At 40.9% G+C, this 25,406-nt stretch overlaps 1 protein-coding gene across 6 annotated transcripts in view; it reads left to right on the top strand.

Moving 5' to 3' along the window:
* The first annotated feature begins 5,079 nt into the window (after window positions 1-5,079).
* The window catches only part of DENND4A (DENN domain containing 4A), a 48,431-nt gene continuing 28,104 nt past the window's right edge, over window positions 5,080-25,406 (top strand). For 2 of the 6 annotated variants that reach the window (XM_054641845.2, XM_077185264.1), the window contains exons 1-8: window positions 5,529-5,806; window positions 13,779-13,864; window positions 17,974-18,306; window positions 18,876-19,125; window positions 20,120-20,189; window positions 21,751-21,920; window positions 22,599-22,837; window positions 24,702-24,768. In XM_054641845.2, coding sequence (XP_054497820.2) covers window positions 17,999-18,306; window positions 18,876-19,125; window positions 20,120-20,189; window positions 21,751-21,920; window positions 22,599-22,837; window positions 24,702-24,768 — 1,104 coding nt within the window. In that variant the 5' untranslated portion in view covers window positions 5,529-5,806; window positions 13,779-13,864; window positions 17,974-17,998. Of the gene's footprint in view, window positions 5,225-5,527; window positions 5,807-13,778; window positions 13,865-14,252; window positions 14,357-17,973; window positions 18,307-18,875; window positions 19,126-20,119; window positions 20,190-21,750; window positions 21,921-22,598; window positions 22,838-24,701; window positions 24,769-25,406 lie in introns of those variants that run through there. The other 4 variants (XM_077185260.1, XM_077185262.1, XM_077185261.1 and 1 more) reach the window with 4 other exon arrangements.

Consider the following 25,406-nt stretch of genomic DNA (forward strand, 5'->3'; position numbering starts at 1 on the left):
ATGGTTCAAACACTTATTATATACTAAAGGCAAATGGTGCTGGGGATTGTCTTTGAGTTTATTGATTTAGTTACTTTGTTAGTTTCATTTTAACTTGACTTACATATGTTGGGCAATATTTCCTGAACTAAAACAAGGTGTACTGTGTGCCTGAATATATCAAAGGATATTGAAGGATAATAAAAATCAAAATGCATCATACAGTGGTAGTAGTAAATGGAAACCAGACTTTAGAATGATTTTGTCTAAAAATCAACTGAATGAGTTTTACTTGGAAAATCTCAGCTTAAGTGTTGTTAGCCGTTTACTCAAAAATTAGTCTTAAATTAATTATAATCCTTTGCACTTCTATAGCTGCTTCTCTTGAGAATCTCAGTAGTGTTCTACAAACATTAATTAAGCCTAATAGTACTCCTGAGAAGTGGTTAAGTGATAGATATACTTCACCCACTATGATATAAGCAATCTCTAGAACAAAATACAAAAACTTTGAACAGCAGGACTACACCGGAGTTTAGAGCCTGAAGTATCCCCATCAGGCAAAACTGTGGGGAAGATTTAGCTAGATGGAATACAATTGCTTGGCCTGGGCATGATTCGAAGGTGGATATAAACTGCAAATAATAAAGAACTCTTCACTAGAGATCTCTAGTGAAGGAAAGTGGTTTTCCATGGCCCCTCAGTATCATGTGGCGTGGCTCTGGTGATGAATTGAATACTGATTCAGAGGAAAACTGCTATTTGCAGAAATCACCCCCAGATGGGCCAAAGAGCAGGCATCCACATGGAATCTTTAAGGCTGATGCATGAACAGCAGGGATAGCAGTTAAGTCCTCTCACCCCTGAGGGAACAGGAGCTGCTGAAAATAGCAACAAACCAGCAGTATCAGTGTGTACATTTACAGCCCCAGACTGTTATTTTTGCTGGCGAATCTGCATGCACAATTTCCTTCCTGATATTACTCCACAAAAAGCAGCTTTTGTTATCTGGCATTACTGATGACAGCAATACTCAAACCAGGTTAGTGCTGGCACAGACAGCAAGCTGGCTTTGATAGATGCATTAGGATTTGGGCCGTCCTCAAGCAACCCTTCTGCTGTCCCGTGCTCACAAAATGGACTGCAAATATTTGTCTGGGAGCTTCCAGCGTCCAGAGATGTGCTCCAGCTGTACACGCTGACTGCCCGCTAACGACAGGACAACAGGTACGGATGGCATCGCTGGCTTGACACCCCAACCCTCAGCCACCCAGCCAAGAACAACTTCACTGGTTTATCCCTGACTAACACCAAAGGCCGTCCCCTGCCTCTCTTACCGTTCCAGAGCTGATAGCTGCTGCCATGCTGCAGTGCCTTGTGAATAATTTTAGCAGTTGCCGAGGGAAACTTTACGACGCGCAGCCCAAGTCCTCAGATGCGCACTCTGAAATCTCGAGGAAGCAAATCGGTGCTGGAAAGGGAAATGATAATGAGTTCACATCAGATTTTTATTTATAGAAATGGCTTAGAAGCAGCTGGATCTCCTGCTTGGGTACATTTTCTTTCCTTTTTGTTTCCCAGTATTTCTGTTCATTTGGGACCACAGACTCTCCCATAAATATTGGCAATACATGCTTGCTGAGAAACTCTCTACCTGCTGGAGAAAAAAATCTCCTCACTTTATTCAAGTGGAATGCCTAGATACTGCAACTAGACAATCAGACCTTTTCCTTACATATATACAGTAACATTCTTTATTTGCATTTGTGAATTGTAATTCATGATACACATGACTCCAGTGCCTCTGCTGAGTTCAGTGGCCTTTGGATCAGGGTCTGTATTTGCTTTATTTCCCCATATTTTTAGCTGCTTCAGTAATTACTTTACCTAGAAAAAGGTCTGAAAAACAGATATATTTTTAATATACATATATGATATTCTATTTCCTGTTTTATAATGTATAGTCAGTAGTTTCTCTGGAGTGCAAAAGCTTTTTGGAGATACTGCACTTGAATCAGTAAAAGGAAGGGTGACTGCACTGTTGTACTGCTGCACCACAATATTTAAATGCTTTATTATTTCATAATCTGTCCTAGAATTTAATCATTCCAAGCTGGGATGGTCTCTTTATGTCAAAAGGGATAAGTCTCAGATTTACAAATATGCATGTATGAAAAAACCCATGAAGATGTGGCTTCATTTCCATTGTGATCCCAGCTTGCCAAAGGCTCAATTTCATTGCATAAACCTCCGGATGCAGATCCATTACTGCACTGTAAAGTGGGTTACTGGACAGGGTAAGGCAATTCATCTTCTGAAATGCAGAGTCTTGTTTTGCCAGTTTTGGAGTTTATAATTATCCATTATCATTATCTCCATAGTTATTTTTACCAAGGTTACAGATAGGTCTATTTGAAAGGTATTCAGTTGGGTTCTCTTGGAGGTTATCCTTCCCCTGTAGAGGTAAATGAGCAGTGCACACAGCACAGCCAAGTGAGTTCAAAAGGCATAAAACTGGTGACAAAGAGAACAGATTAAGTCCCAAATTGCACACTTAAGAAACTGAACTAAAACTGTTTTGCTTATGGAAGCCAGTCTCTGCCAGGAAAAACTGGGAATAGTGATAGCTGCATTTTTTTTTAAGCACTTCTGAAGCCCCATGAATTATAAATCATCAAACCCACGATCCTGGGACAAAGTCTCTTAAAATCACGTCCTGGGACAGAAGAGTTCTCCATTCTATTCCTGGCTCCATCACTGACCATCTGCCACTTGTCCTCTGCCTTGCTTGAGTTTACCCATGTGTAAAATGCACTTAAAATAATCTAAACCAGACTTTGAAAATTACTTCAGTGCCACAAGCTCGAAATTTGGGGTTGTAACACGGAAAAAAATCGTTCTGTGGTTGCTGGTCCATAGAAAGCCTGCGTGTCTCTCTGGCTGCACTACGGGGGAGGCTAAATCTGGCTGCCAGGGCTCCACCCTACACTTGAGAGGCAGCAGAATCCCACATGAAGCGTGCTTGGTGCCTGCCCACCTGCACTACACGCAGTTGTTAACTTGGGTAATTAGCTTACTATGCACAACAAGAATCTCACCCAACACTAACTGGAATTAATAAGTAGACTTCAGTGACTTAATGATCTTGGGCTCAGGTCTTCATGTGCAAGTAGAGATCTTGCTTAGAGATCCCCAAAGTCCCTGGGAAGGGAAAGGCTTTGTGTGACTGACACATAGACACATCTCTGTGCACTGAGCCTGGCAGGAGCTGGGCACACAGTAAATCTGTCTCTGCCTGTACAGTAGCACTATTCACTGATGCTGCTCTTTATTCACAAATAAATACAGAACTACAGTCACAATTTTTCATAGGCCCTTTTGCACGTGGCTTTAGAAGAGCCTTAAAGTGGAAAATTGATGATGAGCTACACAGGAAAGCTTCACAGTGAGATATGTTAGGAGAGGTGACTTGATAAAGGTGGTGACAAGCTAATAATGAAATGGAACATTGCAATTAAATGTGCTGGTGGGGAAGAAAGTGTGCCACAGCCAAGAGCATGAGCAGCAGGTAGGTCAGGGAGAGAATGCAGCAGAGGTTTTATGGAACAGGGTGGGAAGGAGGGGGAGATGTAAGAACAAGAAAGACAGGACAGAGATAAGCACTGTTAGCTGTGATAGCAGTATGGGGCAGAAACTCCTTTGGTGTTTGTATCAAGCCTTGCAAAAAGAGAACCCTGTCCCTGACCACAATTTGTTGACATTGACACAATGTGTAATTAAATGCAGATAGTCCTAGAAGGACAGAAATGGGGGAGGGAAACAAATTAACAGCAAAACAAAGACATCTACACAAGGTTTTACTTATGTAAGAGCTGAAAAGTATGTAAACTGACAGAGAATATTTAAGAATTCTATTTCTCCAAAATGAGTTTCCATTAGAAATGGTCCAGGATATTTTAATGGTTATGAACTTAAACCCTGCAAAGTGAGCTATTCATACATCAGTGCAGGGATTTTGCTCAGTATACAGGCAGCTGTAACAATACTCTTAGAAGTAGGAACAGACCCATTAATCTTGGATGTTAACACTGAAGCCTAAAATTTATGCCTACCTGAAAAATGAGCAAGAGCAGAGAGCACAGAAGTTTGCATATCAAAAATTACTAACACTAGCCAGAAGATGGAGTTCAGTATTGCTATTTATTTGAGAAGCATTTCCTGGATTAAAATATATCGAAAATTGTTTTAGAAAAGTCTCTACCAGCACACCAGTTAATTTAAGGACACAGAGCATCTTGCTGTAGCAAATAGTGACATTGTAGGTTCTTGGTCTCTCACCTACCCCACTGTGTACTGTCTGGAGAGACAAGTTCTTTATGGGTGTGGCTAGAAATGCATTTCACGTAGAAACACAAGGAATGGGAATGTTCTCGTAGTCCCTGACACATTCCTTACTCGGTTTGCCGCCTGTTGAGAAAAAAAACAAGACAGCCTTAGCTCCCAAATATCAACTCTGGCAGCGCAGAGCTGTGCCTGCATGTGCAGGCTTGCACATGGGTGCTCCTGCCCAGGTAGACACCGACTTGTGTCAGCCACATTTCCTACATGGGGGCTACGAGGAGCAGCATTTCTGCTATAAACAATTTAATTAATAAAAGCATGTGGGGAAAACCAATGTTATTTTATACTTTTTGGCTTTTGCGTTCTCCTATTTGGTTGGATTTTCAAAGGGACAAGGTAAACCAAGCAAGTAGGTCTGAACATATCTGAATATTTACAGTTCAGTTTTGATTAATTCACAGTATTTACAAATTCAGAACTTCATATGAATTTTATGTCTTTTATAACAAGCCACATCTAAACCCTTAAGCCAAACACCCAGAACTGAGGTAAGACTGAATTCAAACTCAAAATTGTATGGCTGGAACCAATCCCTAATCAGCACTTTGGTATCAAATTTGGAAACTCAGGGTTGCAATGGACAAGGTGCCAGAAAAGTAGTATTTATTTCTGTGTGGGTACAGGCAGGACTCGTTCTGTTGCGCTCAGCAACATCTTGACACACTGCACTAATCTTAGCTGCACGCTCTTAAAAGATTATTTTTGTCTCGGGTTCTTTTTCTAGTCTTTGATGCAACAGCCTGCTGCGGGTTACATCAAGCCTGCAGAAAATCCCTCGGTTTTCTCATCCCTTGTTTTCCAGACAGCCGGCACCTCCTCCGGGTCCAGGCGACGGGCGCCGCAGGTGAGCCAAATCCCGGCCTATCTGGGCCGGAGATTAATTTCGGTTTAAATTAAAGATGCTGTCTAGATTAAAAGGCTGAGGTGGGGGGAGGCACAGTCGAGCCCGTGGTCTGCGCGCTGTGTTTTAGGCGCTTTCGCTTAAGGAGCCCCGCTCCCCCCTTCATGGCTCGGAGCCACCGGCGCCGCGTTCCGTGAGGGGGGAAGGCGGGAGCGGAGGGGCCGCGTTCAGTGAGGGGGAAGGCGGGAGCGGCAGACCCGCGGTGCGAGGGGGAGCGCTCAGAGGGGACCCGGTGGGAGGTGGGGCACGGCTGCTCCCCCCTCAGGAGCCGCGGGACCCGGCGGGTGCCGTCCCGCGCCCGCCCCGCCGCGATCACGGGTCGCCGCCCGCCTCCCCCGCCCCGTGACAGCCAAGATGGCGGCGGAGGGGAGGGGGGATCCCGCCTGAGCCGCCCACACGGCGGGAGGCGGCGGGGGCGAGCCGGGCTCCGCTGGGATGAGATAAGGGCGCGGGCACCGAGCGCGCTGTCCCCCGAACCCCTTCACCATCCGCTCCTCGCCCTGGGGAGCGCGGCACCCGCCTGAGGTGAGCGCGGCGGGGCTGTCACCGCTTCGGGGCGCGGGCCGGGGGGCTCTCCGAGGCGATGCCGCGGGTCGGGCGCTGCCGCGTTCCGGGGCCGGCGGGCAAGGGGCGCGGGGCTGTCAGCGGGGGCGGGGAGGCCGGCGCTGGCGGGCCGGGGGCTGAGGCGGCGCGAGGGCGGCGGTAACTTTCCGCTGGGCCGCGGTGGGAGGGGGAAAACTTTCTCCTTTCTCCTTGTGCCCGTCGGCTCGAGGCTCCCGCCAGCCCCCGCCGGGCCTGAGGGTCTCCCCGGGCGGCGGGGCCGCGGGGCTGGCCGAGCCCTCGCCGCCGACCTGCCATGTTGTACGGGCTGCACGCCGGCGGGCCGGGGTGTGTGCGTGTCCCCGAATCCGCGGGTGTGTGTGCGCCTTCCCCAAACCCCCGTGTGTGCGTGTCCCCGAATCCGCGGGTGTCCGTGCAGTCCCCAAAGCCCCTGTGTGTGCGCTCCCCAAAACCCCTGTGTGCGCGTTCCCCCGACCCGCGCGTGTGTGCGTGTCCCCAGAGCCATGTGCGGGTTTTCCGCGCAGCCCCGCTGCGTCAGCCGGAATTGCCCGGCGGTGCTGAGCCCCACGGTGCGTGTTTCTGTCCCGGCTTTCCCTTCGGCAGCCTGGGTTACCCTATACCTGGGTTGATGCAACGCGCTGGAAGCGGCTGTAGAAATCAGCCCTGGCATTTTTATCGTCGTTCTGTCATGAGGTCTGCGTGTGGCACAAGTTGCTGGCCAAGGGATGATGGTATTCAATAACTTCCCAGTGATGGTTGCTATTCCGAAGTTATTCCAAATAGGCTGCGTTTAAAAATGTGCCGCTTCTGCTTTGCTAAAAATGAGGTCTTGACTTTCTGCCTAGTACTGAAACTTAATTTTTTTTTATTAACTTGAGTGGAAGTATGGTGTTCTGGGCAGCTTTTTACTTCATTTCACAATTTTTTCTGGAACTGTTGCTCAACTGGAGGTTTCCGTAAAAAGTGTTACATTACAGTACATAATATTTCACTTTTTGAATGATTAAACACAAATATGTTATCTTGGCAAGTGTCTGATGGTTTAGGGGTACTAATTGAGTTAGTCTAGCCAAGAAAGGTCAAGGGGGAGTAAATGGATTATTTCTGGTTTGTGTGTCTAGCATGCAAGTCTTACTTTGTAAGTCTCTTGCTTTTCTCATCTTTTTTTAAAAAGTCTTATATTTAGAGTACTGCAGAAACTTCATCTAGCTTTTAGAGTATCGAGGAGTCTGTAAGTTTCTTTAAAGCGAGCATTAAAGTGGCACTCTGGTAAAGGGAGCTGTTTTTTAGGGGCTATCATGACTTGGCATTGAAATAGTTTAATTATCAAGAATAGAGCATTAGAGTTTCTGTGGTTAGCTTGAGGAAGGGGGAAAATACATGGAACCTTAAAGACTGAACAAAAAAGATTAAGCTTCTCTACAGCCTTAAGAGCTTCTGTGATGTACATGTTTTACTTCTGGAAATGTTGGGCTCCAGCTGGATGAGTACTTTCCTCAAGTTTGAGTGGCCTCTGCTCCTTTGGAACAGGCTTTACCCAATGCCCTCTTCTAAAAAGTTAATTTATTAGAAAGCAGCACAAAATAGAATATCTGCTTCTGCAAGCAGCAATACAAAAAGCATCAGGACTATTTTCTTTAAACAGGGACTTATTTAAAAATATTTTCCCAGTATTTGAGATTTTCATACCTCTGAGTATTGATATTTTTGGTAGCCATATGGTTGCAGGTTTGTGTTTCAGCTCGTTCTGTATGACATAACCCCAGTATGTGCTTAATGGAATTACTATATGTGTTAATGGCAATATTAGCAGTTATCTAGTTAATATAGCCAGAGTTAATTATTAGTTAGAAAAAGCACAAATATTGACATAGCCTGGCACACGCTATAGGGCTCAGGTGCAGCTGATGCAGGTCAAGCCTTAGAAACAATGTCAATAACCTGCTTCTATTTCAAATATGTGCTTGAAAGGGAAAGTAGGTAGGGAGTAAAGCCAACTGGTCCCTAAGGGGCGTGGGGTTGTAACTCATACAGCTGTTCTGTGTGACTCTGAAAAGAGCTGTGGGCACCACCACTGCCAGAAGCCAGCCTGACAGTTTTTAATCTGCAGGATTTTGCATTGAGGGTTTACTAATTTCTAGGTTAATTCCTGCTGTAGTGTGTGATAGCTGGAGAAAACTGTCTTGTGACTCTTCAGAGAGGAAGACAATTCCTCGACCAGGCTGAATGATAATGGGGTTTACTAACCTTGAGGTTTTCATACAAGAAGAAGAAATTTGCAGAGTCACTTAAATATTCAACATCCTTTTTTTATTTCCATCATGCTCCTTAGCAGCTGAGTTGCTGTTAGTTTTGCAAGTCATAGTAGGTTGAAATGCTTTTTATAACTCTGGCTGCAGAAACGTTTGTGCTTCCTGGCCAAACACAGGCAGGTTGGAATGGGAATAGCACAATAGGTACTTAGTCAGAAGCTTTCTCAATCTTAAATTTATCTCCTGAAACTAAGACTTGCAGGAAGCCTTCTTTCTGTTTTTTGTCCTTTCCTCAACTTTGACCTGAGTCTTTAAATATGGTGTTGGTATGACCAGAAATTTGGAGGCCAAATGTTGCCCAGTTGATGTTGGATTAAAAAATAAAAAGTCAATATAGCTTTGTAATGTTGTTCAAATTTATGTTTGGTGATTTCCAACTGTGTTGCTGTGTGACAGGGTTCCAGTGGTAAAGGTTTTGATACACGTGTTGCTGTAGAACTCAGGTATTTTTTCAGAAGTTTCCTGGAAAGAACTGTCATACTGAATAATACTGATAATGAAAGAAAAAAAAAAAAGACACTAAAATAATTTCTGTATGACTGCCTTAACAAAGCATGAGGCAATTTGTGATGATTGGTATATTTCCAGTATGTTTATCTTGCTTGTTACAGTATTTTAATCAGGTTTCTCTGGGATGTATTCAAACTTCAAACTTTTGTTAAGCTGACTCATAACAAATCCAGACAAAAAAAAGCCCAAAATCCAAATCAAGCTGTTCCCTCCCCACTTTGCAATCCCCCTCCAAAACCAAACCTGATAAAATGTAGGAGCTTTGAAGAAAGCTGAGGTTGAGCTTGCCCTCATGCATGGGTGCAGGTGTGGTGTGGTGGGCTCGGGTTAACTGTCCCTTGTCCTTCTGCTGTAGCTGCACTGGGTGGTGACAAGAGCACAGGAGATGCCCTTGGTCTGCTCACTTATCTATCAATTCTGTATGGGAATAATGTCTGCTACAAATGGTGATAGAATTTTTTGCCATACTAAGAGCAGCAAATCCTGTGGAAGCTAAATCCAGCTCTGCCTTATTTTAATTGCTGGCAGCCAACAGGTAGGGGATGAACATGTGCAAGCTGTGAAAGCATCACTACTGTTCAACTCTTGTTACAAATCAGCTGTTTCCAGCACTGCTACTGACCAATTAATCACTTGGAGTGAAGGAGGTTCTTTGCTGTATGGCACAATAATCCTTGGATGTCTTCTGCTGTCCTTCAGTTCAGGTTTAGTCTGTGCCTGCTCTGGAAATAGGCTGCTGATGCTTAAGTGCTCCCACAGACTCCAGAGTCAAAATTAAACCATGCAGGGCAGTGATGCCCAGAGGTTTGATCTATAACACTCATTTCAGTAGCAGTGTGTGATGCAGAACTAGTCACTGGTAGTTCCCTAAAGAGCTCAGAAACAGTACCAGGAGGAAATTGAGAAGTGGAAATGAAAGACTTCAGAAAGTGTTGGCTGGCCTGACTATTTTAAATGGTGTATTTTTACCTTTTCAATATATTAGATGTAAAATATATTGCATTATCTAATATATATAGGAAAAATGTAATATACTCATGTGTTTTATGAGTATATTAGATAATGGTTACTGTGGAGGCTGATACAGAGTGAACTAAGTAATAATGGGAGGGGAGTGAAAGGAGGAGAAACTGTGGTCTAAAAATGGGATGAGAAGAATAAGGAGCGTGTTAGAAATTAGCCAGTTATATCCTCCCTGTTTAATATTTACCATAAATCTTGACTTTTAAAAATCTGGGTCAGGAAAATCATTAATACTAACTAATAAGGTTATTTCAGTTTGGCCATCTGAAATGAAAGTGAACAGGCAATAAGTGTGATGTATAAGTACATGTATGTAAATAAAAAAGTCCCAAGAGATGGCCTCCACCTTGCGTGCAAGCTTTATGCAAACACAGAGAAGGGTTTTGTGGGCTGGACTCTTGAATTTTGGCTTTGACTTGAGCATCAGAAGAAACCTGTGGGCCTGAGGAATTATTCTCAAAATTCCTAACTTCAGGATCAGGATCAGCAGTAGTTACCTTGGCATGTCATTGCTCTTCAGCCAATTTATGGTGATTTTCTGGAGGAGACCCTAATGTTGTTTTTTATTGCTTTGCTGGCTGGGAAACTGTGCCAGCAATATGTGGTAATTGATGGATGTATTTGCAGCTGAGCTGGTAGTGGTACTTGCACACTTATTTTTCTGTGGAATAGATGCTGAACATTTTGGTAAGTGGATGTAGAGATTTGCTGGATGAGGGAAGTGTTAGTGAGCATTATCCCTCCATTAAACCTTTCCAGTGGGGTGTAGATGATCTGCAGGCAGCAGGGGCAGCCCTGCAGATGCAGTCTGTGCATGGCTGTCCCTGCCTATAATTTGCAGTGTGCTTGGGTCCCATTTTCTCATGTTACAGAACATTTTTGATGGCCAAAGGAAAAAAAATTATATAAAATGGTCTAAGACTCTGTTGTTTTTAAATGTTGCAAAAAGTGTTAGAAACAATCCCCACCTGTATTTTCTTCTATCACATCATGAATTCAGAATTTAATGTGGATAGAAAATGGTTTCAAAACAAAACTGAGGTCAGCATGTGTGTCCAAATGTGGCAGGGTGAAAGCAGGTCACTTCTGTCACTCTTGGTTGATGGTCTTCGACATTTTCAGTGACAGGTTTTATGTTTGAAGCTCAATATTGGAAGACTTTCTATTTTCATTTGCCTTTATCTACTGTGTCAAGAAAAATAGAACATTTTGTTTGGGGAACTTCTTTTAAAAAGTTGTTGTATAGTAAATTGTTATACAAAAACATGAACAAGCTGCTCTGCTGAACTGTGCTTTGGATGAAGTAATATTTACATTTTATAGTGCTTATTTTGGCTGTCCTCCCCCTGATTTTCTACAATTTGTTTTCTGCATCCCTCCCTACAAACACAGTTGTATTTCAGAAATCCTTTCCAGTCTTTGGTGGTGCCTTTTGGCCATAAATACTGTAATCTAGAAAGAAAAGTAGGAGTTTAAACTGGCCCTACTGAGATTTGTCTCTGTCATGAATCTTGTGGGATACTGGAACATCCCTTTCCTGAATTTTTGTAGGCAGGATTGAATTTCACAGGATTTTTCTGTGGCACAACTGGAATGATCACCAAAGCAGCCTTGTTAGACGCTCTTAGTAAATGCTTTGATTTGATTGAGACTACAAACAGCACTGAAAAACAAACAAATAGAGTGTTTGGTGAATGAGGGAGAAACGTGTAGGAGATGTGGGATATGCCAGATCTCACCCTCAGGGCGAAGTCTGTTCCTTTCTGCCTTCTCCCTGCCACTCACTCTGCTTCCTCCTGTGAGCTTTGGTGCTGTAGATGTCCAGTTCCTGCTCACTTTGCTGTTCTCATCCTGTTCAATCTAGATTAGCCTCTGAATTTAGGCCTAATCTTTCTTCCTCAGCACTGCTGAGCAAGTCTGCTTGTCCCTCAGTTCTTGGCTACATTCCTGTTTTCTTCTCCCAAATTCATGGTCTTTTATTTTGTCCCTGTGCTTTTATCCAGCACTTTTCTGTTTCCTGGCACCTCTTGGAGATCCTTTGTTGCCAAGTTTTCTGAGCTCTCTTGATTATCTCCTCAGCTGTTGGATCAGAGATGTAAACCATGACTTGGTACAGATGATTGTGAATGGGCCTGCAAAACACTTGGTAGCATTTCTAGTCCAGTGATGGAGGGCAGAAAAATCTTAGGTTTTCTCTTGGGTTATTGTTGATTTTCTTCTTTTCTAATAAAAACTGATGCAGTGTCAAAGGGAGTTTAGTGGAGGTTGGTGGCTTCCTGAGAATTATTGTATTGTCTAACATCACTGAGTGCAGATGTGTGCAGTAGGGTCTAAAAACTAATGCCATTTGTGACTTTAGCCCTGTTTCCTCTGTTGCTGTTTTTTGTGGAACTGTAGTAGGAAATGGGAAGAAGTACAGACATTGTCCTACTAAAAATGAAAATGCTGTGAGAAGTTCTGTTTGTATTTGGGTGATGATGTAAGTCCTTTGCATTCTTGTTTCTTGAAGTAGATCCTTTACTTGATATGTAGAGGACAAGAAACTAGTTGTAAATAAGTTCTGCAAGTAATACAAAATAGACCTGCAAGTACACGGGCAGCAGTTCTGGCTGTGTTCCTTATGATGCCTAAATCTATATTTTTTGCTTTCATTTAAGTCTCCTCACTGGTTTTCCAGAGAGCTGACGAGAAAAGAAGTTTTTTGAAGTGTCCGTGGGGAAATTAATCATGTGTTAATGCTGCCTGCTTCTTGGACTTTTTTCAGCTGTGCTTGAGGTCTGCAGGTGATCCCAGAATTTATAATTTCTGGCACTCCTGGAAGCTTGATATTAACGATTGGAGAAAATGATGTTGTGCTACTCCTGCATTCTCTCTTTGTAGTCTTGAGTGAAATCGTTCAAAGTCAGATACTGGACAGTACCTGGCTGTAACTGGAGCAAGTCCATGGTGCTGTGTGGGTTTGAGATCACTGGGACCAGATTCACTCTGGGCTGTCAGAGCAATGAACTAACAGTGCTGATTGCTCCTGGGAAGTCTCGAAGAAGTGGCCTTGTAGATGGGTGTTATGAACAGAACCTTGAACTTTGTGATCCCAAAAATACAATTCTGATAATCTAATACCCCAGATTTTTCCACTTCAGGAATGGAAGCAAATCTTTCATGGTTTGTATCAACCTTCCTGAGATGTGTTTGTTCCCAGCCTCTCTTATGTTACACTTTGTTTGCTGCAGTCTTCTCACCATGCTCTTCTGAGGGTGTTCTACAAGCCTTGGGGGAATAGAAGCTTCCTTTAAAGAAAGTTCACTTTTGACTGCAGCCTTGCTGATGTTAATGACTTGTTCTGGGAGCCCAGAGTCTCAGTGCCTCCAGTGAGGTGCTATCCTCACTCCTGTGGATTTTGAAGCAGCAAAACTGCTGCTTCAAAGTGCTCCAAGGTAGCACTGGGCTTGCAAGTTCCTCAGTGTGAGTGTAAAACACAAGTTCAAGCTGTCTGTGGTGATACCAGTGTTTAAGAGTGGCCATGCTGGTGTTCACCACATCTGAAGAAAAATTCTGAATTGTGGCAGTAAACGGCAAGACTGTATCACCCACTGCAAGAGGAATTGGGGTAAGGTGACTAGATGACAGATGCTGATTGTGGAGTAAGAAGGATCTGTTTAAATATCCAAATCTTGCAAAGAAAAATGGTTTGAAGTAGATTTTGAAAGATTTTTGGGCTGAGAGAGCGCTTTGATAGCTGGCTAACACCTAGGAATGGACACGGAAGGTATTGATTGTCAGAAAATAATGGAAGAGGTGAAGTAATTTGAAGTGGCTGGCTCATCTCTTCTTTGATTTATTTTGGTTTAAAGCATTAAGTGTTGTTTGCATTCTTAAAATATCAACCCAGCATAAAACTTGATATTTTGTTTCTTGGCCTTAAAGTCTGGTTTAATTTACTTTTTTAGTGAAATGATATGTAACCTTATCTTAGCAAGGAGTCCTACAGCAACCCAGTGTTCATTCCATGTGACTGGTGCAGTGAAGTGTGCAGAAAGGAAGTTTCAACAAATGTGTTCATTGTTTGATTCTTATTTTTACTGTTTCTATAGGGAATGAAACTTTAACAAGAAGTCTATGTTAAAGCCTGGCTGACAGCAAGAGAGGAAAATTATAGAAGCAATGCCCTGATGAAAAGGTAGGGAACGCATTCGTAGAGTGGGCAAAAGGCTTGTGTTCTGCTTTGGGAATTCCTGTGAAATTAGAGGGCTTCTGCTTCGTACCCAGGATTGTTTGCTTGCTGTGAAGAAAATACTGAGGGGAAAAAGGCTTGTCTGACAATTTTGCCCGGCAATTTTGGCAGTTCAGAGCTGGGGTGAAGTTTTTTCGTTGTGTAACTGCAGTTACTCCCGTGTCTTGAGACGTTGAACTCCCGTGTGATTGGTGTGGGGTTATGTCTGAGAAGTGGCTCTGAGTAGCCAGAGCAGCACTGACTGATGCAGTTCACTTCACTTTGCTCCTGCCTGCCCAGCTGACACAGCCCTCTGGGTTGGTTACTTCCACAGGCTGATGCAGCAAGGCACAGATGAGATGAGATGCTGGGGGCTGTTAGAACTTTACTGGCAATTTTTAATAATTAGCCTCTGATTTGTATCTCTGTTCATCTGCTCTTCATGTTCCTTCAAAGGAAGTAAGTTCTTGGAGTATTATTGTATGATGAATATTTTAAAAAAATAAATCGCCAGCTTTGAACTGTTTTAAAGAAGGTTGCCCTGCACTGGTCTCCAGTGCACTCTAGGAGACGTTCATTGCTTGTTTACACATGGAACATCTTTGGAGTCAGGATTACAAAGTGAAATATCACCTGGTTTAGACAGCAAAGGGATCTAATATGGAACTCAAATTAATAAGCAATTTAATACTCTCAAAGAAAAATGCAGGAAGGCATGAGAATGACAACAAGGCAGATTAAAAGATTACAAGGCAGTTGTATTTGTCTGCCAGAGGTGGACAATTTTCTCTTACAGTATTTGAATGAGGGATGTGATCTGTTCAAAAAGCTTGGACACTGAATGAATTATAGCAGTGGTGACAAGCAGCAAAAATACCAAAAATCTTCAATTAGTATTTCCTGAATGTTTATGAAAAAATAGGATGTTAGAAAATTACACTGAATAAACAATGAAGATGTGTTTACCCTTTGTCTTCCAGCAAAGTAATCAAGCTAATAGTTTGTGGATCTGAGAGATTATCTGATTGTTTCTCCTGATCCTACATTTTTAGAAGTTACGAAAAGCTCTCTCATCTATATAGTCATGATCTGGAGTGTGTGTGTTTAATAATTTTTTTACACATGACTTTGTTATTTGCAAGGATATTTTGATTTTTCCTGATCTTTATGGTGTTTAATTTACAGTCGTATTAATTGTATGACATCCATTAAAAATCTTTATCATGAGGTGGCTCAAAGACCATATATTGCATTTATTTCCAGGGACTTTTGTAAGAGATTATGGTTATGATCCCATGGCATTGCCTTCAAAGTGCAGCCTTTTGTCCCCCCAGAGATGACTTGCAATATGGTGAGATGTTGTAGGGAGATGAGTGAGGGTAAAAAGATTACAGTATGGAAGTTGTAGGGAAAGATCTGTTTCTCCCTGGATGGATCATGAGCAGCATTCCTGACCTCCCGCACAACTCCCAGGTGGAGTGAAGACCCCATGGCCAGGCTGTGTTGAAACCTTGCAGAGGAGGGAGCTCTGGGGCTTTCTAGCTGATAGAGCCACACAGCAGCTGAAAACCAGGGGAGATAAGGAAAGAAATCTCTCTCTCCTTGGACTGATGCCTGTCCCCATCCCAGGGTTATCCCAGGTGCTGGCCTGAGATTCACACCAGCAAGGCACAACCACCAATCACCGAGTGAGATATCTGAGTAAAATCACTGTGGAATGGCTTCATGGTAGGAGTTTCTACAGAAATTCTCCATCAGATTAGGTGAAGTGCTCTTCACAGAATGATTATTGAGCTAGCTCACAGTTCATACCTTCTTTCTGGGGTCTATAACATAGAGTTTGCATAGATCTGCTCTGCCAGTACCCAGTATTGAAAATTTGAGTATCACAGTAGCTCTAGTAAAGTCTAAGTCAGCCTTAGACTAAAATACCACTGAAGTTTATCTTTTTTATCCCATTTTTAGCTGTAAGCCTTTGTATTAAAAGACAAAAATCATAAAACCATTGTAGAATCCCTGAATGGTTTGGGTTGGAAGGGACCTTAAAGGTTATCTCATTCCCCCCCTGCCATAGACAGGGACACCATCCACTATCCCAGGGTGCTCCAAGCCCTGTCCAACCTGGCCTTGGACACTTGCAGGGATGGGATAAATGTGAAAGGATAATTCATCATCAGCCAGGCCTTTTTTTTTCTCCCTTACTTCTGTAAAATCTGCATTAAATTATGAAAGTCTTGCTGACTTGTGTATTACGTGCTATAACCTTAGGAAGCAAATTTATGTGATAGCAGGTGTTTGTATGTAGGGGATTCTAATTTTAACTATCTCTAAATGAGGAGAGCTTGTCCCAGTTTTTCTGGAAAGTGCTTTTGGGAATAAAGGAATGTTTGAATTTAGGACTTTTGGTATAAATTTTATATGGAATAATGGTGAGGTTTAAATAGTGTAAAGGTATGATTCTTCAATATTATATATATATACATACACATCATTCTGTTTATTTGTAATAATAAACTGGATTTTAATAATTTGTAATGATTAAACTGGAGTAGTGCTGTTAATACACTGGAGTTATAGGTCCTGCTTGCAGTTTTAACAGCCATCATTTGTATAATTTTTGATTACTAAAGTGTTTAGTAATCAAAAATTACACATAATTTCATTCTAAAAGGCATCATGAATCACTCTAGAAATCAGTGTAGTTCTGTCAAATGGTGCTGGAAAAGGAAAAAACCTCAATGTTACAATAGCTATAATGTAGTTTCACTGAGCTCTGTTAATGTCACAAAATACCTAGAACTTCTGTCATATTAGCTGAAAGATGTCAGTGTTTGGACTTATGCCAGAGCTTAAGGATGCTTTGTTAAACATCTCCTTGTCTGCATGCATTTGTTCCCAGCCTGCCTGGGTTTGCTGGAGCCAGATGGACAGAGAGATAATAGGCAGCATATGCAGAGGTTGAGTTTGTGTGTCTTTGAATATATCACTCAGGGAGGAGTTTGAATTTGTAGTTATTTCTTTCATATATATGCTGAGTAACATATTCCAGATGTGTTTGAAATAACTGCATGTAGGTTAAACTAAGCTCAGTTTTGTAACTGCCTTTTCTCTTCAAACACAAGCTGAAGTTATTATCAGACTGTTCCTTTCCTATATATTGGTGATTGCTTGCCAGTCATCATGTTTGTTAAAGCGTCCCATAGTGCTTATTAGCCATATAGAAAAATAAAAGATAATCTGAGGGTTCTTCTTGGCACTTTCTAGAACAATGTAAATAAGCATAAAATAAAAAACATGTACTCATGTCCTTGCTACGTTAGAAGCTTCTCAAGCCAGTCCAGCAAAACACAACCAACCTACAAAATAAGAGCAGGAAGAGGGAATTGCCTCTCTTGTGCTGGTGGATGAGGTTGGTAGGGGTGACCAGGCACAGCTTGAGCCATTCCTCCTGCTTGAGCAGGGGCCGGTGCTGGAAATCTGAGGCCAGCTTGGAACAATTTGATTAAATGCACATTATCAAATAGGGACATAATTTTCCAAATTACCAGTAAGAAATGTCTGAATTTATTATGTTTTAACAAAAATCTTGGTCAAATCCAAGAATCATGATGGCATGAAGTTTGATAAGTCTTAATACTTGCTAGCTAGAGTAAAAAATAAAGGGAGATAAAGCAATGGGAATACAAGTTACATGAAAACTGAAGTCTTCTGTCAACCATTCAAACTGTTTTAAATTCTGATTGTTCAGTTTCAGAATGTCAGCAAGCTCTTGAAACTCCTGTGTGGTAACAGTTTCTCTTGCAATAAAATTTTGCACCCAAACAAAATTAATTCAACAAAAGGGAGTCTTAAATAGCTTGTCTGGTTTCAAAAGTCTGGAACTTGATGACAGTAAACTTCCTGAAGCTACTCTAGCAAAATTCCAGTGCACATGGGTGTCTTGGAAAAACATTTTTAGCCTATTTCTCAATGTTTCACGCGAGAGCAGAAAGCATTTTCTTTATTTGCAAGCTATGGTTTTCTGGTTTTAAAAATAGCCATAACTTTATCATTTCTGACCTGTGTTTCTTTCTTAGAAGCTGTAACACCTTGTGATGGAAGATGGAAGACAAAGGGGCCCGAGTTGCTGATTACTTTGTTGTCGCAGGACTAACGGATATCTCAAAGCCACTGGAGGAGGAGATCCACTTCAATGATGCCTGCCATAAAATGGCCAAGCCCAAAGAGCCCATCACAGACGTGACAGTCCTCAATAAATCCCTGGGGGAGGAGGTTCCTCAGGGCTATAAATGCATAGAGCTCACTCCCTCGGGCCTGTCTGCGGATCTCAATAACGGCAGCCTTGTAGGGCCGCAGATTTACCTTTGCTATCGCCGAGGCAGGGATAAGCCTCCACTCACTGATTTGGGGTGAGTGCTTTCCCTGTTCCAGTGGGTGATTTTCAGTTTTATTTGACTAAGGAGCAGATAAGGCAGCTTTACGGAAATGCCGTACTTTTTAAATACAAGGTAAAACTCTAAACAGGAAGATATTTGTTGACTTGAGAGTACTGTAACCCAGTATGGAAGGGAAAATGCATGCTGAGTGGATTTTAATGGCAAGTTTAATCCTTCCCATTTTGGAGTTTTCAAAGCCATTTATAATTTTTAATGTATATGTTTGGATTGGGATAAGGTGCTTAACCTATTTAACACAGATTGGAAAGAGATAAGTTATATGACATTCTTAGGATCAGGCAATGAATCTTTAATAGAACTGAAAATAACACTATTTTGCAGTAAACAAAATGCTTAAAAGCAATTATACATGAGGAAAACCAATATAGTTTCATAATGAAGCTTTTCTGTTAGAATACAGTTGGAGATAATGTGACCTGAACTTGTCAGTAAAAATGTTTTGCTCAGCAATGAGACAAGAGCTGTGATTAAAACTCAAAGTGTTTTTAAAATGTGACTTTTTCCCTTCCCCTTTTGACTAGGGTTTTATATGATGGCAAAGAAAGAGTCAAGCAAGGCTGTGAAATCATTCAGAGCACCCCGTATGGGCGGCCGGCCAACATCAGCGGCAGCGCCTCGTCCCAGCGGGTGTACATCACCTACCGCAGGGCTGCTGAGAACATGACCCAGAACTCCCTGGCTGTCACAGACATCTGCATCATCATCCCCAGCAAAGGAGAGACTCCTCCACACACCTTCTGCAAAGTGGACAAGAATCTGAACAACAGCATGGTAGGATTCAAAAGCTGGGCTTTGAACGCTTGGCACTTGCTGATGTGACCTTTGTGGAGTACTTGTGGCAGCTCTTGGAGTACCTGGTGAAAAATCTTCATAAGAGGTCTCCAAAGATAAATCAAATATTGGAAGAGTTGGAGGATTGCATTCCTTTGTTCCTACTTGGAACAAAGTCTTTCTGAAAGCCTTGGAGCAAATGTTTGGTTTTTTTTAATGCTGACTCCAGCATCTTTGGATTGGTCCTTTAGAACCTGTTGTGTAGCCGTGTGTAACTGGAGGTTTTACAGATGTGGCTGTTTCTGACACTGCTTTTACTGTTGTGGTGAGAATTCCAGAAGCAACCAGCTTCTGTTTTGTTTTCCAACTCCTCCCTTTACCTCCAATGCTATTTTATAAGTGTTTTTCTCCTCTGTAGTATCACAAACTTCTTATTTAAAGAAAGTTGTATGAGGGTGATGTTGGAAGCTGTTGACTGTAAGCACATTTAAATGTTTAATATGGTTCCAAAGCCTGACCTGCTAAAATACACAGGTTTCATACAACTTTGATTTGCAGAGCTGAATATTTAGGTGTTTCCTGGTTAAATCTGCAGCCCCATGTGCTGGCTGTTGCAGGGTCCTCAGAAGTTGGTGTGCTGAGAAGGATGCTGACTGCTCTGCAAGTGGGATCATGTAAAAAAGATCAAGATCATGGAAATTGATTTGTGCTTGCTTTTAAATAAATGCCTGTAGGCATTAACCAATGGATTTTTCAGTTCTGATAGCTGCCATATTGACTAGGTTATGAGAGTGCTGTCTTAGGGAAGTTGTTACACCTTTCTCCCTTCTATAAAAGCTCTGTGTTCCCCCTATGGGTGCTGCTCTTTTTTGTTCCATGGCTTTCCTTGTTCTTTATTCTCATGTGCAAAAATTGAGAATTTAAATACTTATATTCTGTTATGTCCATTTGTTATACTCCATCACTTAATCCAGTAACTTCTTTTATTTTACAGTGGGGCTCAGCCGTCTATTTATGTTATAAAAAGTCTGTGGCAAAAACCAACACCATATCATATAAAGCTGGTATGTAACTACTGTGTAGCCTTTTTTATCTTCAATTCAGAATGTCCAGACTCATTTGTAATGCAATAAATTTTGTACTAAAGAATTGCCACTATCCAGCCATTATTCAAAAAGGAGTCTTTTCCTAAAGAATTCTTTTAAAATCATGTCAGAAAAGAGGCCTTAGAACTGGGGATCATAACCATGCTGTTTTAAAATTTCTGTTTAGTTGGGAAGCTCAGCTCTGTGTTTTGATAGGTTTCTACAAAGCTGGGTGTCTCCCATCTCTGTGTGTGTTACTGGTAACTGTCTCTTAAGGACATGTGTATATGCAGAAGAAAATACCACAGAAATTATTTGATGCATTTTCATGATCACTTTCTTTAAGAAACATTTTGCAGATTCCTGCAGACTTCCACACTGCCTCGAGCATCATTGGCACTGAGCTCTTTAAGTATTTTTGGATCGTGTATCATCTTTATTTTATTGTTTTATTTATAAGACAGAATTAGATTTGCTATGACTGGTGAAACGTGTTGGCTTTGCATTTGTTGTTGGGTTTTTTTAAACCCTGATTTTGTTTGGCACACAAGTCATGAGCATGATTCACACTTAAGCTTTAATCCACTTACATCCCTTCTAGAGGCTGCTCTCTGTAAACAGCAGTTCAGGACGTACTAAAGGGTGGATGGTAGGGTTGTAAACAAATAAAAATTTTAAAAGGCCTCACATCTAGTGATAGCTTGCACAAGATTTTGATTCTTGGCGTGAAGGGATCCACTGCCCTTTCTGGTTACAGATTTTTATTGCTTATTAATATTCCATTTCTATTAGAAAAGTGTGTAGAGATTGTGCTGTCTAACAGAGAAATCCTCAATCCTTTGATGCAGTGTCCATTCTCAGTGTGGAGTCCCCTGGGCTGGCAGTCAGACAGGATGGGTTGCTACAGCCTCCCTTGTAACTGAGGACCTGTGTGCTAAAAGCCTCTGCTTCAGATCTTCATGTTTTACAGCTGTGTTTAAATAAGGCTAAACACATTGGCCTGGCAGCACAAGAGCTCAGTCCTCAGCTGAGGTGGATCAGCTTCATTGACTGGATTCTTTTGGTATTAAAAAACTATCTGAGAGCAAACATATATTTTTCAGAGAATGTTTATTGGCCAGAATTAGTTGGTGTTATAGTTGAAAAAATCAGTCTTATTTCTCAAGTCTTCACATTACATTTTTTTAAACTAGATTTTAAATCTTTGCTCATACTCATGATGAATGTGAACTATTATATAATAACAGGTGAGATACACACAGCCTGAAAACAGGAAAAGATAAATCAGTTATGAATAGTTTCTAGAATGGAAAGTAGGATTTCAGTGTAATGCTTTAGTCAGGTGATTTTCCTTAGGTTATGGGAGCATCTGCCCCTTCCAGCTATTCCCTGTGCCTAATTATTTACACCTTCACTCATCTTCTGAAGTTACTCTGTGCTCATATATGAATTTTCTGGCAATTATTTTATGGAATGAGCTATTCCAAACCTGTTTCTGCTGGCTTTCCTATAACTGCCTCTTTGCTCATTCTATTTATAGGTTTAATATGCAGATATCCTGAAGAAGATTATGAATCATTCCCATTACCAGAATCTGTGCCTCTTTTTTGTCTCCCTATGGGTGCAACGATTGAATGTTGGCCATCTAACAGTAAATACCCTCTCCCAGTTTTTTCTACATTTGTACTAACTGGAGCTTCTGCAGAAAAGGTATTTTTGAAACCTTGAAAAAAAAAGTTATTAATTTAAGTGAAAAAACTTAGTTGTTTATCTGTTCAGGATGATGATAATGAATGTTTTCATAGAGGAGCTTGAATCTATTTTCTTGGGCTTGATTCCAAGACTGCTTTGAAGAGTGGCTTGCAGTAGTTTCAGTTGATCATAAACCTGAGCTCCTCTGCTTTCCTGTTAGCCTGTGAAACTGGAGAGCTGTAAAATTGCACTGCATATACATGCAAGTAATGCTGTTTTTATTGCAAGCATGGAAACGACCTTGCATGCACATACTTGTTCTGAAAAGTAAATTGGATGTCAGGGGATATGGCTTTGAGTTGTGTATAAAGGATTCCTAAAATAGCTTTAAAGGCAATTGGAGGAGCAGTAGACTGCAGTGTACTCTTTATAATCATGTTTCTCTCAAATAAATTGTTCTGTAAATTGCACTTTCTCATATGATATTAAGTGTTTTAATTAAATAATAGGCAGTCTGGATTTTCACAGCCATAAGAATATTCCAGAATGGATTGCTTCAAAAGATCACAGTCTTTTGCATTCATGTATCTTTTCAAGCAGTAATACAGGCTGGATTTTCTGTGTGTTTGGGGTTTCTTAGATTGCTTTGAGGATCGAGGCAGAATTACTGACTTTGCATCCATGATGTGTTTGCAGGTATATGGTGCTGCTATTCAGTTTTATGAACTGTACCCTGAAGAGAACCTCACAGAGAAACAAAAATCTCAGCTGGGATTAGCAGCTGCTGCCGAGGGCAAAGACACGTGCAGAACAGTGCAGACAAATAAATGCATCTGTCTGCTCTCTCACTGGCCTTTCTTCGATGCTTTCAAGAAGTTTCTTACCTTTCTGTATCGTTACTCCATTTCTGGGCCGCATGTCCTCCCCATTGAGAAGTAAGTCATTTCCAAAATTCATAGCAGTAATTTCAGCTGATAGGAGGGTGGGGTTTTTGTTCTAAATTTCCTGTAATATCCTTTTTACTGTACTCAAACATTAAATATAATGGCTGCACTTTTCTCCTTTGATTAACATATCTTTACCTGCTTTCTGAAAAGTCTAGATTTTTATTTGTGATTTAAGTGCCTGCAAAGGTCTCTGAAAGCTGCTTTAATTAGCTTTGCACCCTTTAGCCATAGTGATTACAAAGAGCAAGATTATAAATCCTTTCTTAATCTTGCACACATCAAGTTAGGAGAATTAAATGAGTAGATTTGCATTTTTTCAAATGCCTATTTGTAGTGTAATGAGAGATGATAAAGCAGATTGAATATCTTGTATTTGTGATAAATAAACTTAATTTCTTTCTCACATAAAGGATTTCACATTATAAAATGCAGAGGAAATCCTTACACCAAGAAATGGTCAATACTTGCAATTGATATGTAATACCATGTAGCATTTTTAGGATAATCTAATATTTTAATGCAGCAGATTTCAAATACACTATTTACTTTTCTATTTTATTACACATAAGTTTTTTTTCTGCTTCAATTTAAATATTAACTTTCAGGAGACTTTGACTATGTGGATAAGTATTTCTTGTGATTGCTTATCCCCTTTATTATTACAGTTCCCATCACTGAACTAATTTGAAAATTCTGATAGAGTAAACTTCCAACAATAAAAACATGTGTGTGTATATATATATTTGTTTTGTTTCTAAGCTCAGGGGTTTGATGTTTTAACTTTTGAGAATGAGTAAAATAAGTAGATATGAGAAGTGCTTTATCAGTTTGGATTTTATGGATTTATTCTAATTTCTCTGATTTGTAAACTGGTGAGTTTACTGTGGATAATTTAAATACAGGATGCTAATGCAGTACCCAGCCTACTTCCTTTGGCTGTTTTAGTGATGATGAAGGTTTGTCTGTGCCTGAATATTTTCAGTCAGCCCAGCTGCTGCCAAGAGCAGCTTTCCCTTGTTGTGTGGCATCTTCCATACTTTGGCCACCATCTTCATACACTGGTAATAAAATAAAACCCAAATCAATGCTTATTTGTGGGTTTGTCTGAATTTCTTCCAAATGTAGTTGCCTGTGTCATAATATTGGTAACATGTGTGGAAATCCTGGTAAAGTATGTGCTGTAAGGTGGAATTTAGGATGGAATCCCTGTTTCTCATGGGTTTTTACCCTGTGTAGCTTCTTTTAATGTGAAAGTGTCTATTGTGTAGAATTACACTTCTAGAACTTTTGTAAGTTTAATCAATTCATGAAACAGAACTTTGTCAAATTCTGAAAACATTTTTCTGTATCTGTAGTGTGTGAAAGAACTTTAAAGCTTTTTCATCAGCAATTTTATATAACATTTTGTATTTAGAACTGAAGAAAATGGATGAGCTTAATGATTCTCCTTGATATTCAGCCATGAATAATTTTTTGCAAGTAACCAGTTCTAGTCTCTGAGGTTTAGTGCTATTTCAAACTCTGTCAGAAGCAGGATTTGAAAATGGGACTGTGATGTTCAAATATCAATATTTCTGCTTTACAAATGAAAAAAACTCCTTGTAGTTTGTCAATTTCACAAACAGAGTTTGTGTTCTGAAAGAGAATCTGCCCTCCCATTTTCTTGTGACCAGTAAAAAATAGGTTTTCAAGGTCAGAATATCCCAGTAGGGTTTAGGTGCTGGTATTTTTGCTGTTTTCTGAGTATGTGCCATTTTTATATAATAATTTCTCTTACTGTCAAAAATTTTGTCTTGAGGTGAAGTAGTTTAAGCTTAATTTCTACTAAATCAGTATTTTTCTTTTCCTGTAGACACATTTCCCATTTCATGCATAAAGTACCTTTTCCATCCCCTCAGAGGCCAAGAATTCTAGTTCAGGTAAGTGTAATTTTTTTAATAACTCTGTCTAAGGTGAAGATAAAGCAGGTTAATAAATGTAATTTTTGTGCCCAAATTATTTTTGTTCAGGATTTCTGTTTCCTAAATTCATACACATAATGTGAGAATTCTGTTTCCAGTTTAGTTAATGACTTCAGTGCGTTATTATAAGAAGCTGTTTAGTGAGCTTAGAACTTTAATTTTTTTTCAGAGTATATGGAAATTAATGAAAAACTACTCCAAGTTAGCATCTGGTCTGACTTTTGCAATAGCTTTAGAACTGTTTTCTTCTTGCTACTGTATGAAGGCTGAGTGTAAACTAAATAAATAAAACTAAAACCAGATGTGAAATGTACATCCATGATTGCCCCTCTTCCCGAGGGCTTTGTGCTCTCAGTGAGAGCTGCCAGAGCCACACCCAGCACCAGCCCCTTTATCAAACCTGGCCCTTGCTCTGTCCTCCCTGCAGGGCTCTGTGGGAGTGAAATAATCACAGGAATTGCTACCTGCTCTTTGAAATCTCAGCCCTGTCACTGCTGGTAGGAGAGAAAAAATCCCGGTCTCGAGGATTTCTGAAGTGTTACTAAATCTCTTTATTTCCTCCTAAAGAGGCAAAATAGAGAGGTGGTAAAAATTTT

This window comes from Agelaius phoeniceus, chromosome 13, assembly GCF_051311805.1.
Source record: "Agelaius phoeniceus isolate bAgePho1 chromosome 13, bAgePho1.hap1, whole genome shotgun sequence".
Classification (NCBI taxonomy): domain Eukaryota; kingdom Metazoa; phylum Chordata; class Aves; order Passeriformes; family Icteridae; genus Agelaius; species Agelaius phoeniceus.